The following is a 15,259-nucleotide window of genomic DNA, read 5'->3' on the forward strand; positions in this document are numbered from 1 at the left end:
TACAAAATGTCCCCTGGATTAATGGTTAGGTAAACCAAACCAAATAGATCCAATTTTTCGCGTTTCTTTTTTTGTCGACGTTCTAGGTGCTTTTTGTAGTTGTGTCACAGAAAGTTTTAAACCCATTTGTTGTGCCACAACAATCCTAAAGGGTCGCGGAACACTTTTCTGTAGGCCCAGCCAATTGATTGGTTTCGTTGAGATTCGCAAACTTCGGAGAACGCAAATAAAATTGGCGTAAACACCCTCTGTTTCAATAGTTCCCACAGTCTGAGTTTCTTAATATCGGTGTACTTGGCATTTGGTCGGCAATACAGGAAATACCAATTGGAATAGCAACTCAAAAATCGGAGGAATTTTATAACCTTTCCTTTCCGACCGCCTGCCTACGATATGTGCTTGCGTGCAGCTGAATCCTTGTCACGGCGTTGACCTGAGCAATCGAGTTTCGATTCGGCTGCGATCCACACGCAGAACGTGGGACGATATGCTGTTTACCGGAACAATTTTCAAGTTGGTTCGCCAAAATGGCACCGAGAGCGGACCTATATTTTGACGCGCTGCAAGTGAACACGGCTTGTTGTTCCTTCAAAAACGCAACCAGCACTTGTGACGTTCGAAGCGGTCGGGTTTCCTAGCTTTGCAGTTTCAAAAGCTAGTTTTGCTACCTAAACGTGGTTGTTTTAGTCACGTCTGAGTTCTAAGCCAAGTGTTGTAAATAGGTCACTTGGGAACGACTCCTGTCCCAGTCAAGTCAATTGGAAAATACCTTAAGTCCATGTCAAGTCATTTCTAACATACTTCAAGCTATTTGTAGAGATGACTTAGATCTAAGTTAGGTCTTTCAAATACAGTGACTCAAGTACATTTAAGTCAGTACAAGACTGTCTAAATCTAAACCGCCCCTAATCTCAACATCCAACCTCTTTCCACTGTGTTCATACCTCTAATGTCCTACCTCCCCTGTGGTTTACCCACAAAGCTATAGTGGTGAAATGAAACATATTATAACACACCGTGATGAAATATGTATTGTCTGTGATAATATTGTCAGATTAGAAAACGTTTCTGCATCGCAAAGCTAAACGATATAAGTATACCCGAATATGTTTGGACGTTTACTGTTTATTTACATTTTAATTTTCTCCGGTATATGTTTGCCGTTTGTTGGTCCGATTAAGAACAAGACGTAGGCCATGTAGTGCTTAAAACACCTTCGTTGTCGTGTAATTGCTCAATTAGCAGAATTACTTAAATTTTGCATTGATATAAACAACTCTCCTTTAAAAAATTTAAGCTCCACTTATTGTAAGGTGCAACGCGATTCAAAATGTACTTGTAACGTGTTTTTCTTGTTATAGCCGACGAATGTGCGTCAAATCCCTGTCTACATAGCGGCACTTGTACCGATGGACCGTCGCGATTCTATTGCGATTGTCAACCGGATTTCGGAGGTACCACGTGTGCACAAGGCAAGTAAACATTAAATCGTTTTACAAATTTTTACCGCTAAAATCGCAGTGAGCTTTGGCTTATGTGGTCACTTTTGGAAATCGGTTATTTTAATGCAGTGATTTCCAAACTGTGTGCCAGTGCGCTTTGGGAGATTGTCAAGTATGCCGCGAAACTTTTTGTAATTTTGGAAAAGAGAGTATTTGTATTACTAATAGGCATACACGCAAGCATTTTAGACTTAAATTCGCAGTATTTATTACAAATAATGATTTCGAGATATTTACATATAGTTTGTCTTGGGTTTAGGGCGATTGTAAAATAACTCTAGCCTATTGTTGTTCTGTTAAAAGCATGCCGCGAAATAGTTAAAATCTGTTTGGTTTTTTGGTGTGCCGCGAGTCAAAAAAGTTTGGGAACCACTGTTTCAATGCATTTTAATGTCTTCTTGACAAGTAAGTCAAACATTTAGTAACCAAGACTTTATCTTTTGTTTGACGCAGCCTTTTTTAATATATCACAACAAAACCAACAATATTTATTTACAAAATGTATTTACAAACCATTAAACAGTGCAAGCCAAAAGAAAATATGCTGAATTGTTGTCGAAAAAACAAAAGAAAAATTGGTTAGGTTTTGGGCTACAGCCGAGGGCGTGTACAGGGATAATCATGTGTCGTGATGACTTGAACTACATTGCGACCGGCGGAGTTAATTGGTTGATATCTTGACAAAGCAGGAATGGAACTTGTGTGCCGGTTTCAACAATTTAGTTGAAAGAGCAGTCAAACAAATTTTGCGTTCATTTCAGATCTAAAATGCCCGCCATTTTCGGAGCGATTGGTCAACGGTCGGGTAGAGGTCAACTATCCAGCAACAACGCAAGGTTACAGAATCGCTGGCACCGAATTAAGATTCAATTGCAACAGCGGGTTTCACATTCAAGGAACTGCAGATGCATCGATTACCGTTACGTGTAGAGACAACCAGCGGTGGAGCCGAAATCTGGATCAAGTGTCTTGTATTGGTAAGTCCGTGCTTAAAATATAAGCTGTTGTGTTTTCCCCATACACGTCCGACAACGGTTTTGACTATTTTGTAATTCTTCAAGACAGGTTTAATTCTTCTTTCATTGGCCTTAAAGCCGATTAATACAGTATATACTAGTATATGGAGTAATGCTGCCACGGTATTCTCTTTTGTTCGATACCCAGTAAACATAACTTAACGCAACCAGTAATTTGTTTTACACATTACGTTTGGTTGTGGTTTTAAGGCAATATTAAACTAAATTAACTAAGCTTGGCATTTTCATTATAATCTATGCCAGTGGCGGGCAACTTCTCTAGTCGGCGGGCCTGAAATGGGAAACTGAAGTGCTTGGCGGGCCGGATTCCTGATCGATAAATTAATTGTACTTCCATTCCCACATGTTTTGTCGCATAATGGCGGTTAATGTTCTACTCTTTAAACACAGCAACACTTGCAATGCCCTGTTAACAACTGATTTTTTCTTGTCGACTTGAAAAAGTACTTCGGCATCAAATCTTTGTTAAACTTTACGTTTCTCGGCAAAATCCAAGAAAAAATATTGATGTAAACTCTAAATCTAAATTTGGAACACACAATGAGGCCAACAATGCCTAAAGCAGAAAATCAATAAAACCATAGTATTAACACCAACGACATACTAAAGCCAAACACGCAGTAATATATACGACAGAATAATAACTAAATCGTCCAAAAAAGACACAAATCTGTAAGAATAAGTCCTAAATTCTTAGGAATAAGACCTATATGGTCACAATCACGCCGCCTGAAACTGTAGGGAGAAGGTATGGGACAATGGGGGCCATGGCATTGGTCGCTTCGGTGTTGAATTTTGGGCGCCCTGGTATGTTTTGGCACCTGATTTTCTGGCCCTGTTTGAGGTTATTTGTGGCCGGTGGGTAATGGGTGGGGTTAGAAAATGGGTAAGGGTTGTAATTATTAGTGGATTTATGTACTTAGGGGTGAGGTTTGGGGTTAGGTAAAATGTTTTTATAGGCCTGATTCTGGTCATTTAAGTTTTATTCCTAGGGGTTTATGACTTATTCCGATTTAGACGGTATTACGACTATTTGATATTAGTCCTATTTTGGTCTTATTTCGTGCTGTGTGTTAGTTTTATTTCCGAACTGTGTGATGAATGTTGTTCTTATTTCGATCTTGTGGCTGGATTCCTCAAATTTTAACCCAAAACAAAAACTAAAGAATAACTAACAATCACTATTATTTGACGTAGTAAGAAAGTAATTGGGGATTGCGGTAGTAGACCGTGGCCGCGGGCCACATTATCACGTAAAACCGGAAATTGTCTGCGGGTCGCTCAAAATCCTATCGCGGGCCGGAGGGCCGTATGTTGCCCGCCCCTGATCTATGCCCTTATTTACAAATATGTGGCTGATGCTCATTCTGTTATCTTAGGCTACTTGAACAGAAGCTTTACCGGTCGGCCTGAAGGCCGAAATAGTAAGAACTTAACCCGGTTTAAAGCTAAATATTTTTTTCGTACCGGTTATGTTTTCTGCTACCCTATGGCCGTATGCGAAAAAATTCAGTTTAAACAGACGCTATTTAGCCCTGGTTAATAGTTACGATAGGCGAACAACATGAAGGCACGAATGTCTAAGCGACATCATTCGCTTGGCAGTGAACTCTAGGCAAGCAGGTCAGGATTTAATAAAAAACTGGCATGCGGTGAACTTGATCTTCCTCGGACCGACAGTTTCCGCAGCAAGTTGAACGAGCTCATAGTGGTGGTGAAGCTCGTTTAAACAATTTTAACTCAACATTGCTCTATCTGTTTTTACGTGCATCGTGAAACGATTTTGGTTAGTCCTGCCAAATGCTCCTAGTGTGCTCGGCTTACAATCTCTCTGTAGGAGAAAAGTTTTGCAAATCTCTGCTGCGTAAAAGGGCACGTATCGTATGTGAGGATGGAGCCAGATTCTGCTAAAAGTATTAATTTTATCAGTAAGCTTTATATGGGCAAACACTTCATGTATATCAGTCTGTGCCTTTGGGTAGTTAGACTTATCTTACGCATACGACAAGCTTGATAATTTATGTGAGCAATACAAGCTTGATAATTTATGTGACCAATATAAAGTGTTTCTAGAAGACTTAACTGTATCTCAGGTTTGTCAGACTATCAGTGAAGCGCTACGCAAGCCAGTAAAGGATTATTGTTAAGGTTTTATATGCTACTTGGGCCATTTAGTACCAATTGCAAAGGGTTTTGAGGGGGTAATCTAATGAGGTTTAGGACTCATTCCAAAGGAATCTTATCCCATTTAACATATGTGTTTTCAATATGACATTGATGTAATGCTACATGCTTTCATAGATTATTCCGCTAAAGATTTGGCAACTTTTCAGAAAATCGCTGCAAGAGAATCAACATTCAGAATGGTCGCATGTCGGGCGGCAACGAACGGGGAACGTTTTCGAGAGGAAGCTTCGCTACTTTGGGCTGTGATGCAGGTTTCAAGCTTTCTCGGACCAATGTCCATGTGCGATGCAACCAGGGCGGTAACTGGCCAGCCGATATGCCGACCTGTCAGAGTAAGTACATTGTTATGGTTGGATTTACGGTCAAAATATCGTTTACCGTCAAAAAGAGTCGATTTAATCTTATTCCGTCATGTTTATTTCGTGATATACTCAAACAACCAAAACAGAAATAAAAATTTGAAAATAGAAAAACTATGGATCCTTGTGACAACAGAACAGTCGCACTCCCTTCCTAAATATGGTATTGAAATGTTAAACATATTATAGATTTAAACGCTTGCACAATGTTTAAACTGGCCGTTGTTATTTCCCAGGGTAAAAGTGAATTTATGTTTTCTTGTGTTTTGCTGAGTAAACGTGTGCACTTAACACAAGGGCTATTTTTTTGTTCAGTTTAGGGCCACCTAAAATTGAATAAGTGCTCGGTATAAATTTCAGTACCGAGCCTTATCGCATTTGAACTTAAGGCTGTGACTTGGCTGTCCTGAAGTTCAGTATGGGCCATCGATAGTTAAATGACTTGTGTTCCGACCTAATTGTTTAAAAAAAATACAGGCTTTCCGTATTTGCATTTTTAACTATCTAGGCTCTAGACCAGGTGTTCCCAACCTGTGGTACGCGTACCACTATAGTGGTACGCAAAGGTTTTCCAGGTGGTACGCGAGGAGCACCCGTTTTTTTCACAAAACCCTGGATTCATAACTTTATATTTTGTTCTTTGGTTTTTATTAAATAAAAATTTAAATAAAATTTTATTTAAATAAAAAAATAAAGTTTTATTTAAATAAAAAAATTTACCGAAGCCCATTCTTATTGTAGGTAACTATTCCTGTTGTTTCGAAACAATGCAATCTTCAAAAAACAGGAAACAATGCAATCTGAAAAAAAAAAGAAATGTTGAGAGCACAGTTGCTTTGTAAAGCGTACAACGCTGTGGTACAGTGGGCGTTAATTATACCAAATGATTGCTCTTGATAAATATAATCTACTGTTTTATAGCTTAAGCCTTAAGCTACAAATAGCGTTGAATTATGCTAGTTGTAAGCTAAAAATAGATAAAAATATGATTCAATAAAATTATTTTTCTGCTAAAGTGGTACGCGTAACACTACAGAGCGTCCAAGTGGTACGAGATCGTAAAAAGGTTGGGAACCCCTACTCTAGACATTTAAAGGTGCAAATATGGAAAGCTTGTAGACCTATTTTGGCAAATGACTTGACTACTTTAGACGCGGAGTCGGAGTCGCACTCGGGATTCGGGACTCAAGTAAGACTATACCGAAATTCCAGGTCCGACGTGCACATGCAAAGTACCAAATTTCAAAATTTATAAGGCAAATATGTAAAATAAGATACAATTGCCAACCACGTATTGCGAATGATACATTGTCTGACACCCCAATAAGTGGATTGCTGAATATGCACCTCGCTTTAGTTACGCAACTGAGTGAAATGCAGGCTGTAGGTGTAGGGTCGGACCTTGAGTTGGGACACAGAGTTCGGCAAATTTTGCTGCTACAGTCGGACTAGAATTTCTTTTCTGCAATCATTTATCAGTTTGTGTCCTATTTGTTCAGTTTCGCTTTTTTGCTTTGGGGTAATATAATTAAAAGTGTTTACTGATTTAACGGTTCGGGAACCTGGCTGCTATTAGTTAAAAGCGACTTGAATTTCGCTTAGTTCGCAGTAACTTGAAATACACTTAAAGTTGTTACAAACTCCTTGGTTAAAACTCCAGATATTAATGAACCTAGCTTATCTAGCAATACCGACAATACATCATTGTCGGACTGTTTAGGAATTCCTACAGCTCCCCCTGCAACAGGACAACGACAGTGGAGAGATTGGGGCGCTTGGGGCCCTTGGGAGACCTGCTCGGCCACTTGTGGGTCGGTCAAGCAGCGCCGAAGACGCCCCTGCCCCGGCTCCACACACAACGTACTGGAATGCAAGGGAAGAAATTATGAGCGGAGAAACTGTAATCATCCTAAGTGTAATAATTCGCCCGGTAAGATTTAATATCGTATAGTGCTGTTCTAAATCAGAAATATTCAACGCTTGTATAACCCTGAACTCTGGAGTTAAAATTAAATTTTAAACGGTTTTAAAACACTGTTTAAGCGTATGAAAGCACCACTAGATAACGCAAGCAAATGGGTTAAAAATGGATGAGGATTGTTGTCGACTTACATGCAGGAAGTCCAACCCAATGACTTTCCCGGCACGGTGGTTCGCATTGGGTTTAAAGAACTTCTCGGAAATTTTCTCGGAAATTTCAATATGAAGTTGCTTGTACTAACAGATTGAGCAAGCATTGGCGTATGGTTTCGACTCGCTCCTCTCTGAGCCTGCATAGCTCAGTTGGTAGAGCGACGGTCCCGGCTTGACCGGAGTTCGTGAGTTCGAACCTCACTGCAGGCTAGTTGTTTTTCTAGCCTGCCCTGCTTGCATCATTGATCAACAGATTCGGTATGTCTGCGATGGTTTACGGCAGGGTAGCACCATCAAACTGATATTTTTGCCGAAATGAACTAGAAATAGTAAACGTTTTACGCCTAATGCCAAAATTTGACGCATTTTGTAATTTAAGAGTTTTAAACAATCGCATATTAGGAATAAATATTTTGTAGTATTTCATAGAGTAGCAGTTAGGAATGTCTGATACGCGATAGTTTGAACTAATGTATCGCGAACAGATCCGATATCAAATGACGTCGTTGCTATGCTCCAACAACCAAAATAGGTGTAATTTAAACAATCAATGGCATTTTTTCCAGGTTTTTATGCCAAAATTTGCTTCAAGGTTAAAGCGTTTAGTTGCCTTCAGTTGTTGACCTACTATAATTTTCGAGAAATATATACTTCTCAAGTTTGAATCGCTGGGTTGGTTTGCTAATCATGGCTGAATTTGAAATGTTAATTATGCTTCGGATTAGCACCGATACTCCCCTAGTATCGGGCGAGTACCGACACTATATCGCTTGGCATTGGGTATAGGCTCCGATCCGTACTTTCGGATATTTCTAATGGCAGTGACGCAGTCATAGCGTCTCGAAAACTTCGTTAAGAATTACCTTTAAATGCCCTTTTATGACAAACTTCGTATGATTTAGTTGGAAAAACTTTCACGTTGAACGACAAGGAATACAAGTTGTTCGTGGAAAAGCGCAACTACGCCGAGGCAAGCGAAAGCTGTGAAGCTATTGGAAGCATGCTTGCCGACTTACACGAGCAAAACGTGCACGAGAGGGTTTTTCATGCTTTCGAACGAACAGGTAAACATATACATAATGACAGTTTTAAGAGAAAACCTGTTTTGTTGTGCTTAAGCGCTAATGAGAACTTTCTTCTATGCCCAGTTCCATCTTTAAGTCAACTAAATGATGCAGGCAATGCATAGTTGCCAACGTTAAAAAAACGCTTTTTTGTGCAATATTTTTAATGCGATTATCCCGTCAGCCGAAACGTGTTTCCGTGTTAAATTACCAAAACGTATTATCATGCGCAAGATGTACAAACATAACCAAAACAACCATTTAACTCGACACCGTAAGCTACTACTGGGAATAGTTTTGTTGTAAAACATTACATAGCATATCCCAAATTAATTATTTTTGTAATTGTCTGAAGGGCGTTATGCTTTTATCGGCATACGAAAGACAAAAGAAAGGGGTTGGCATTGGATCAGCGGTTCAAGAGTGATTAACATAGAGAACGAAGAGGAGTTTCATCGTTGGACGCCAACAGACTACAAAAGAGAAGATATGGTTTGTGTTCTACTAGATCTGCATCGTGGAGAATGGAGAAAAGCGTTTTGCAACCTGCAGTTTCAATACATTTGCGAGCGGGGTGAGTTTATATTTTGAACTGTTTGTTAACCGTTAAGAAAAAAAAACATATTAAAACAAGAAATTGTTAGTCAATGAAACTTTCACACATATATGTGTGTTAATAACCGTGATCTAGCCCTGAAGCTGCTTTTATGACCAACGATTACGGCTGACATATCATTAGTACACTGAAATTTATCGCAGACTCATCGAAACTGTCGATGAATGATGCTAGAAAAAACAACTATCGCTAGTTCGAACCTCACTGCAGGCTAGTTGTTTTTCTAACCTGGCCTGCTTGCATCATTGATCGATAGATTCGGTGAGTCCGCGATGGTTTTCGGTGTACTAAGAAATTGATAGCCCGTCTGCTTGAAATAAATTTGCTGTAAAACCAAAAACCAACTAGACGGGGTTGAGGTTGTTGTATATTTTGTCAGGGGGTATATTTTCAGGGCAGAGAGTTCTTTTTCATATTTTATTTTTATTTTTTTTTATTGATTTTATTTTATTTTTTTTATTTTTTTATTTTCATTTTTTTTTTTACTTTTCATTATATTTTTTTTTTTATTTTATGCTTTTTATTGATTTAAATTTTGTATTGTGTATTTTATATTATATATTTTATATTTTGTTTTTTATTTTCCTTAACTTGTTTCTGGAAGCAAAAACAGATATAGGCCGAAAATTTGCCCACTTAACTTATGACTTTGATGCGAAAGGGGTACAAATATAGCGTAGATTTTGGGGAATGATCGAAACATAAATTTGATAAATAGAATTTACGTAGATAATGCGTATGGCCATTTTATTACATTTTGACCAGCTTACGTGTTTGAAAAGCAAATATTATCATTCTCTTAAATTAAAGACTTAAAATGGTTTAACGCCTATGGTTTGCTATACTTTTGCAAACTTTTACTCGAATTTTTACCATGGCTTGGTCCGAGCAATCACCGTTAAAACAGGCTTTAAATCTGTAGTTTCAAACAATATGAAAAACACTATTACGTGCCTAATACGCAAACTATTAAATCGGAAGTTTTGCTAGATAAGTTTAGGCCTGATGTTGGTATGTTGGTTGGAGCAACATGCACAACAGGTGCTACCAGAGATGCGTACAAGCTGCCTCAAGATTTCGCATTTAAATTTGCGGCGGTAACTACACACTATTGACACATAATTATTAGGCGTGGCTTATCGCGAATAATTGGTCGCCCGAAAAAGCCACATTTAAAGCAAGCATTGTAAACGAGTTGCGGATATTCCGCTTTGAACATCCCTACTCGCAATGCTTCCCTGCGTTAATTGTACGATGGCTGAAAGTATATTCACGGCCTTACCTCTTTGTGCATTACCACGAAAATACGATGAAATACGATTGGGAGAATATTTGCTATTTGCACCTGTTTCGTATGTTACTCCAGTCCAACATATCAACACACAATTTTAAGTTGTGTAGGCCTGGTGTTGATAGATTGGATTGGAGTTGCCACCAGATTTCGCATTTAAATTTGCGGCGGTAAAATATGTTGTTTCTTAAGAGCATTAAGTAATTTTACTAAAGAGAAGCCTCTTTTTAAAATGCAAGTCGCACGCGTCCAGTTTTGGACGAGTCACAATGAAAGTCTCACGCGCGGGACAATAAAGCGCAGCAGGCATTCAGTCGCTTTGTCACTTCACAAGCTGGACAAAGCAAGCGAATATGAACGAATTCTGTATGGACGTTTTTCTGCTGCTAGATGGCAGTCGTTAGCTACCGGGACCTAAAACGCAATATTTAAGGTTTTTGCCTCCCAAGCAAAGGCCCCTTGGGGTGCAGCCTCATAAACTTCTACAAAGCACTTACATACCACTCTACGCCATGTCTGAAAATTTGAAGGTTCTACGATGTATACTTTTTCTATAAAGCTCCGGACAAAAATCGGTCTGAAACATTTTCGGGCAAAAACAAGATATGTCCCGAAAATAAATTTTCGGCCCATATAATTCACTCAACAAGCACAACACAGGACTGAAATTACTTTGTACGAGCCTTTAATAGAAGACTTCGATAAAATCAATGAACTATACAATATTGCTTAAACGATTCAATTGAGAAAATATGCAAGGTCGGCAGTACATTACACCGCTTATGTTACTTGCTCGCAACATTGCGTAGTAAACTGGTTTGGCGCTTGTAATGTGTTCACTGTTCGTGGAAGCTGTACAACTGTCGTTTATAAATGTTTTTGACTCAGCGTAAAATTACGGAGTCTTTGAGTTTGATGAAGTTGATTATTGAGTATATAATTCTTGGAAAGTTACCGCTTTATCTAATGATGTTTAGGCATTTACTGTAGTTTTTCTAACCAGACAAACGCTGCAACGATAATACTGACCCTTGTTATAACGGTGGAACATGCCTACGGGATGGCCGCTGTACATGCCTGGATGGTTACACCGGAGATCGTTGTGAAACAGGTAAGATGTGTAACGAATAAGTTTTAGCAAAACGCACAAATTACTATCGGTTTCAACAAACATCGGTTCATCGTTATTAAAAAAAATACGCGTGTATTTATAATGATTAAATACTTGATTTAAACTTCGGTGACTGAGGAATGTAACGACAACACACGTAGACTATTATGTTATTGTTTGTTCAGGGTAGCTTACAACATTGATTGTATTGATTTTAACCATTATTTAGTGTTCCTTATACATTTTGATTCCTGATTGTTGCAGAATTATTTTACCTATTTTAGTGTCCGATCATTGCAGCACTCTGCCTTGCTTAAACGGAGCAGCCTGCATCGGAACGCCGTTGCCTTACAGTTGTGATTGTCGCGACGGATTCTACGGAAATATTTGTGAGAACGGTAATCTGATGTTTAACGCAATCAATTTTGGTTTAATTTAGAGTTTAAAGGTTTAGATTTTATGTTTGTTAAATTCGTAGGCTTTAACTCATAAACCTCATTTTTTCTTTAATGTCATTTAAGTTCATTTTTTATGGATTATGGCTGACAATCATCTGTTACGGTAAAATATTTTTGCGAACCACACAAGAATCCAAATTATTTGATTGTCATGCAGAGTACACATGTCGCCTGTCAGAAATTCCCGATGATATTGCAATTCGAAATGCGGCAAATATTCGCGTTGAAAATCACCACGTCGCTTCTGTTTATGAAACCTTTACGTTTCGGTGTAAAAAACCTTCGCTTCAACTAGTGGGCGCCACAGAGAGCCGCTGTGGCAACTACGGTAGATGGGAAACCGCTCTTCCCACAGGATGCGGTAAGCGGACTTTAAATGTTTAAAAAATGTGCAGTTTTAAAATCTAAAAAATTCTCTTTCTATTAATTTCCAGCTTTGCCCAGGGCTATATCATATGCCTTTTTCAAAAAATCGTAGGTATATTTCTCTTGAGTTGCCTGCAAATTTTTATTACATATGCTTCATAGTTACATATCTTGAATATGTAACATGAGACTCCAGTCTTAGGACCAAATTTAAAACAACCTCAACGTCGACATAAAACACAGTTCGCAATAAGGCCTAAATATAACTCAACTAAATCGTTATAATTTGCTAATCGGAAAAAGACCTAGTAACGTCGGAAGAAGTCCTAAATGTCCAGAATTAGACCAGTATGCAACCTTTTATCTAATCCCGCTCCTAACTTTATCACTAATTCCGTAACCTTTAAAAGGGGCAAACCATCCAAAATGGTCGATGACAGACAGGTGGCCCTAAATATTTCCATACCCTAGCCATACAAATTTAGGCATTAGAATCTTTATTTGGGTCTGATTTATAACATTTTAGGATTTATTTCGACATGTCTAGGTCTTATTTAGATGATTTTTCGTCTTAATCTGCCGTGGTTATTAATGCGAATTTAGCCTTATAATATCGTTGATGGATTATTCTAATTTAGACATTGTTGCTTTGTAAGGCTTATTGTGTGCCACACTTGAAAGTACTGTGCAATCAATTCCTAAAAAAAAGTAAAAAAAAATGTGTTTAAATATTAAAATGTTTTTTCCTTTTACCAGCGACGCATATGACCGCCTTTATTGGCGTACCGTGAAAGCGTTTTATCAAAATCTGACACATAGTTAAAACACAACTAAGAGTTGCAAACGCGTAAAAATTGCATTTACTTAGTTATACCATAAGCAAAAAAAAAAATTTTGGAGGGCATGACCTGTCCACTCCCTGGATAAGCCCATGAGCCTTAGTTAAATAAAATGACTTATTGAGGAAAAAGGCAAATAACAAATATACATCAGGTGAATTTGTCAAAACATTTATGACGTTTGCTCTATGCGTATAATAATCCCAAAAGAGATGATATATTCTTTAAAAGTAATACTCTATTTTTTTTGCATTGCACTTTGTGTGCTGGTAGGACTAGTTTAACCATATTAACAAAGGACTAATAAATATAACCAATATTTAAATACTAAATAAAAACAACGAATCACAAACGTCAAAATCACAAACAGCTTACAGCTTTCGCAGTATCTCATAGCCTGGGTGACGCTTCTCATCCCCTCACTGTACTTTTACTATTGCAGCCTTGCCTAGCTATCCGTCCACCAAAAAAAAAAATATTTTAACCTCTGCACCAACAATAATTCGTCATTAGATAGCACAAAAATCGTTCCAGATAACAACAAAATATATGATACGTATAAAATCGCAAACGCAGTTTACAGATGCCCAGGACTGGACGAACCAGCAAACGGCCGACTCGAGAGTAGCAGCGGTGGTCCGGTTTCTTTGGATCTCCACAGTCGAGTGCGAGTGGTTTGCAATCAAGGATATCGGGCTATCAGAGGAGAATTACATTGCACCACTTCGGGTTGGAACCACCAACCACGTTGTCAAGGTTCGAGTTTTTTTACTTCATAGCGTGTGCTTCAAGTTTTTACGACTGTTGATTTAAGTTAAAACTGCATTTTCGTTTGAAACTTTATTTCAATTAATGTAATTGAACAGAGTTGTTAAGCAGTTATTGTACGTTTAAGGAAAAAGGGAATTTACATATGGTTTTAATCCAGTAGGGCTGCGAATGCGCCCATATCATTTGCCGTGTTAAAAGTGCCCTAAAAGTTGCATGTTTTTTTTTTCGAATGATACTACATAACTTAATGCAGACGTGATAGGAACGCATTTATGAAACTGCTGTTCTGAATTACATTTAGCATTTTTTATCGAAATCAGGGTTTTATTAAGTTAACTTAATGATATCCTAACCTTGGTGCCTTAAACTAAACTAAGTCATTTTTTTAATCTTTTGGTTAAAATAAATTAACTGGATTTAATTATTTAAGTATTGTTTTGTCATTTCAAAATTACAACATCAATACACAAAATAACAACATCAATAAAAAAATAATTTCGTAAACATACACAGTAATATTTTTGCAGAAATTGCTTTCGGAAATCACAATAACTGATTTTATATACCGGTAGTACACAAAAAGTCTGTTTCTAATAAGGCGCCAACAACCTTGGCTTACTTTACAGAAAAGCGATGTCGCCCTCCTCCTTTACCGGACAACGGCGGAGTAACTGAACCACGTGATGCGTATTTCTACAAGTCTGAGGTCACCTTCTTCTGCGACCAAGGCTACCAAAACATGGGCGATCACACTTCGATTTGTGACCAATCTTTGCGTTGGACAGGAGTGGCAAATTGCGTTGGTAATGTTCGAATGCCTTTAATTGAAAACTTTTATGAAACCAACTTTATGAATGTTATAACAAAGTTACGTCATAACCTGACGTCACACGTTAAGCCACAAAGCTACGTCAAAACGTGACGTCACAAAGCTGCGTCAAAACTTGACGGTGTGCCAATAAAAACTTATTTCCGTAAAATATATAGGCTGCTCATTGATAATAGCGACAAGCCATGGAACTGCGAAAAGTTTTGGTGGCCTAACACTAATAAGGATGTTACGGGACACGTGAAAGTGCTGATCACCTTAGGGAAGTGGTTCCCACCAAACTTATGCTCAGAAGAGCTTGTCAAGCAACAAACTGAAAAAGAAAAACCAGACAATAGAACTAAGAATTAGGCAGTAAAAACGGCAACCAACAGAATTGTCCTAGCTAACAATTTAAAAAACCTAGATTTTGCAGAATATATCTAGAATTCATATTTATTATTTTATCTTAAAAGTATTTCTCGCTTGTCATCTTCCTAATGTAAACTTTGAAGTATGTACATCATTTATTCGACATCATTGGCTTCATATATACATTAATTAGATTTGTATACAAGACATCAAGACATACCTAATGTTTTTATTCACAGTATCCTCTAACCAAGGAGCTTAAAACGATTTGATATACTTTTTTTTAACTAAACGTTTTCAGGCGTATTGCGAAACTAGGTTGACTAGAAAAAACATTTTCAACGC

General features: G+C 38.0%; 1 protein-coding gene across 1 annotated transcript in view; it reads left to right on the forward strand.

Annotated features, from left to right (window-relative positions):
• Nucleotides 1-15,259, forward strand: part of LOC146132083 (sushi, von Willebrand factor type A, EGF and pentraxin domain-containing protein 1-like) — a 44,315-nt gene that overhangs the window by 12,498 nt on the left and 16,558 nt on the right. Inside the window, exons 11-21 of the mRNA XM_083396885.1 lie at nucleotides 1,362-1,472; nucleotides 2,264-2,479; nucleotides 4,873-5,058; nucleotides 6,806-7,015; nucleotides 8,121-8,282; nucleotides 8,638-8,856; nucleotides 11,193-11,300; nucleotides 11,585-11,698; nucleotides 11,916-12,119; nucleotides 13,540-13,719; nucleotides 14,361-14,537. Coding sequence (XP_083253011.1) covers nucleotides 1,362-1,472; nucleotides 2,264-2,479; nucleotides 4,873-5,058; nucleotides 6,806-7,015; nucleotides 8,121-8,282; nucleotides 8,638-8,856; nucleotides 11,193-11,300; nucleotides 11,585-11,698; nucleotides 11,916-12,119; nucleotides 13,540-13,719; nucleotides 14,361-14,537 — 1,887 coding nt within the window. The remainder of the gene's footprint in view (nucleotides 1-1,361; nucleotides 1,473-2,263; nucleotides 2,480-4,872; nucleotides 5,059-6,805; nucleotides 7,016-8,120; nucleotides 8,283-8,637; nucleotides 8,857-11,192; nucleotides 11,301-11,584; nucleotides 11,699-11,915; nucleotides 12,120-13,539; nucleotides 13,720-14,360; nucleotides 14,538-15,259) is intronic.

This window comes from Ascidiella aspersa, chromosome 9 (genome assembly GCF_963924565.1).
Source record: "Ascidiella aspersa chromosome 9, kaAscAspe10.2, whole genome shotgun sequence".
In the NCBI taxonomy this organism is placed as follows: Eukaryota; Metazoa; Chordata; class Ascidiacea; order Phlebobranchia; family Ascidiidae; genus Ascidiella; species Ascidiella aspersa.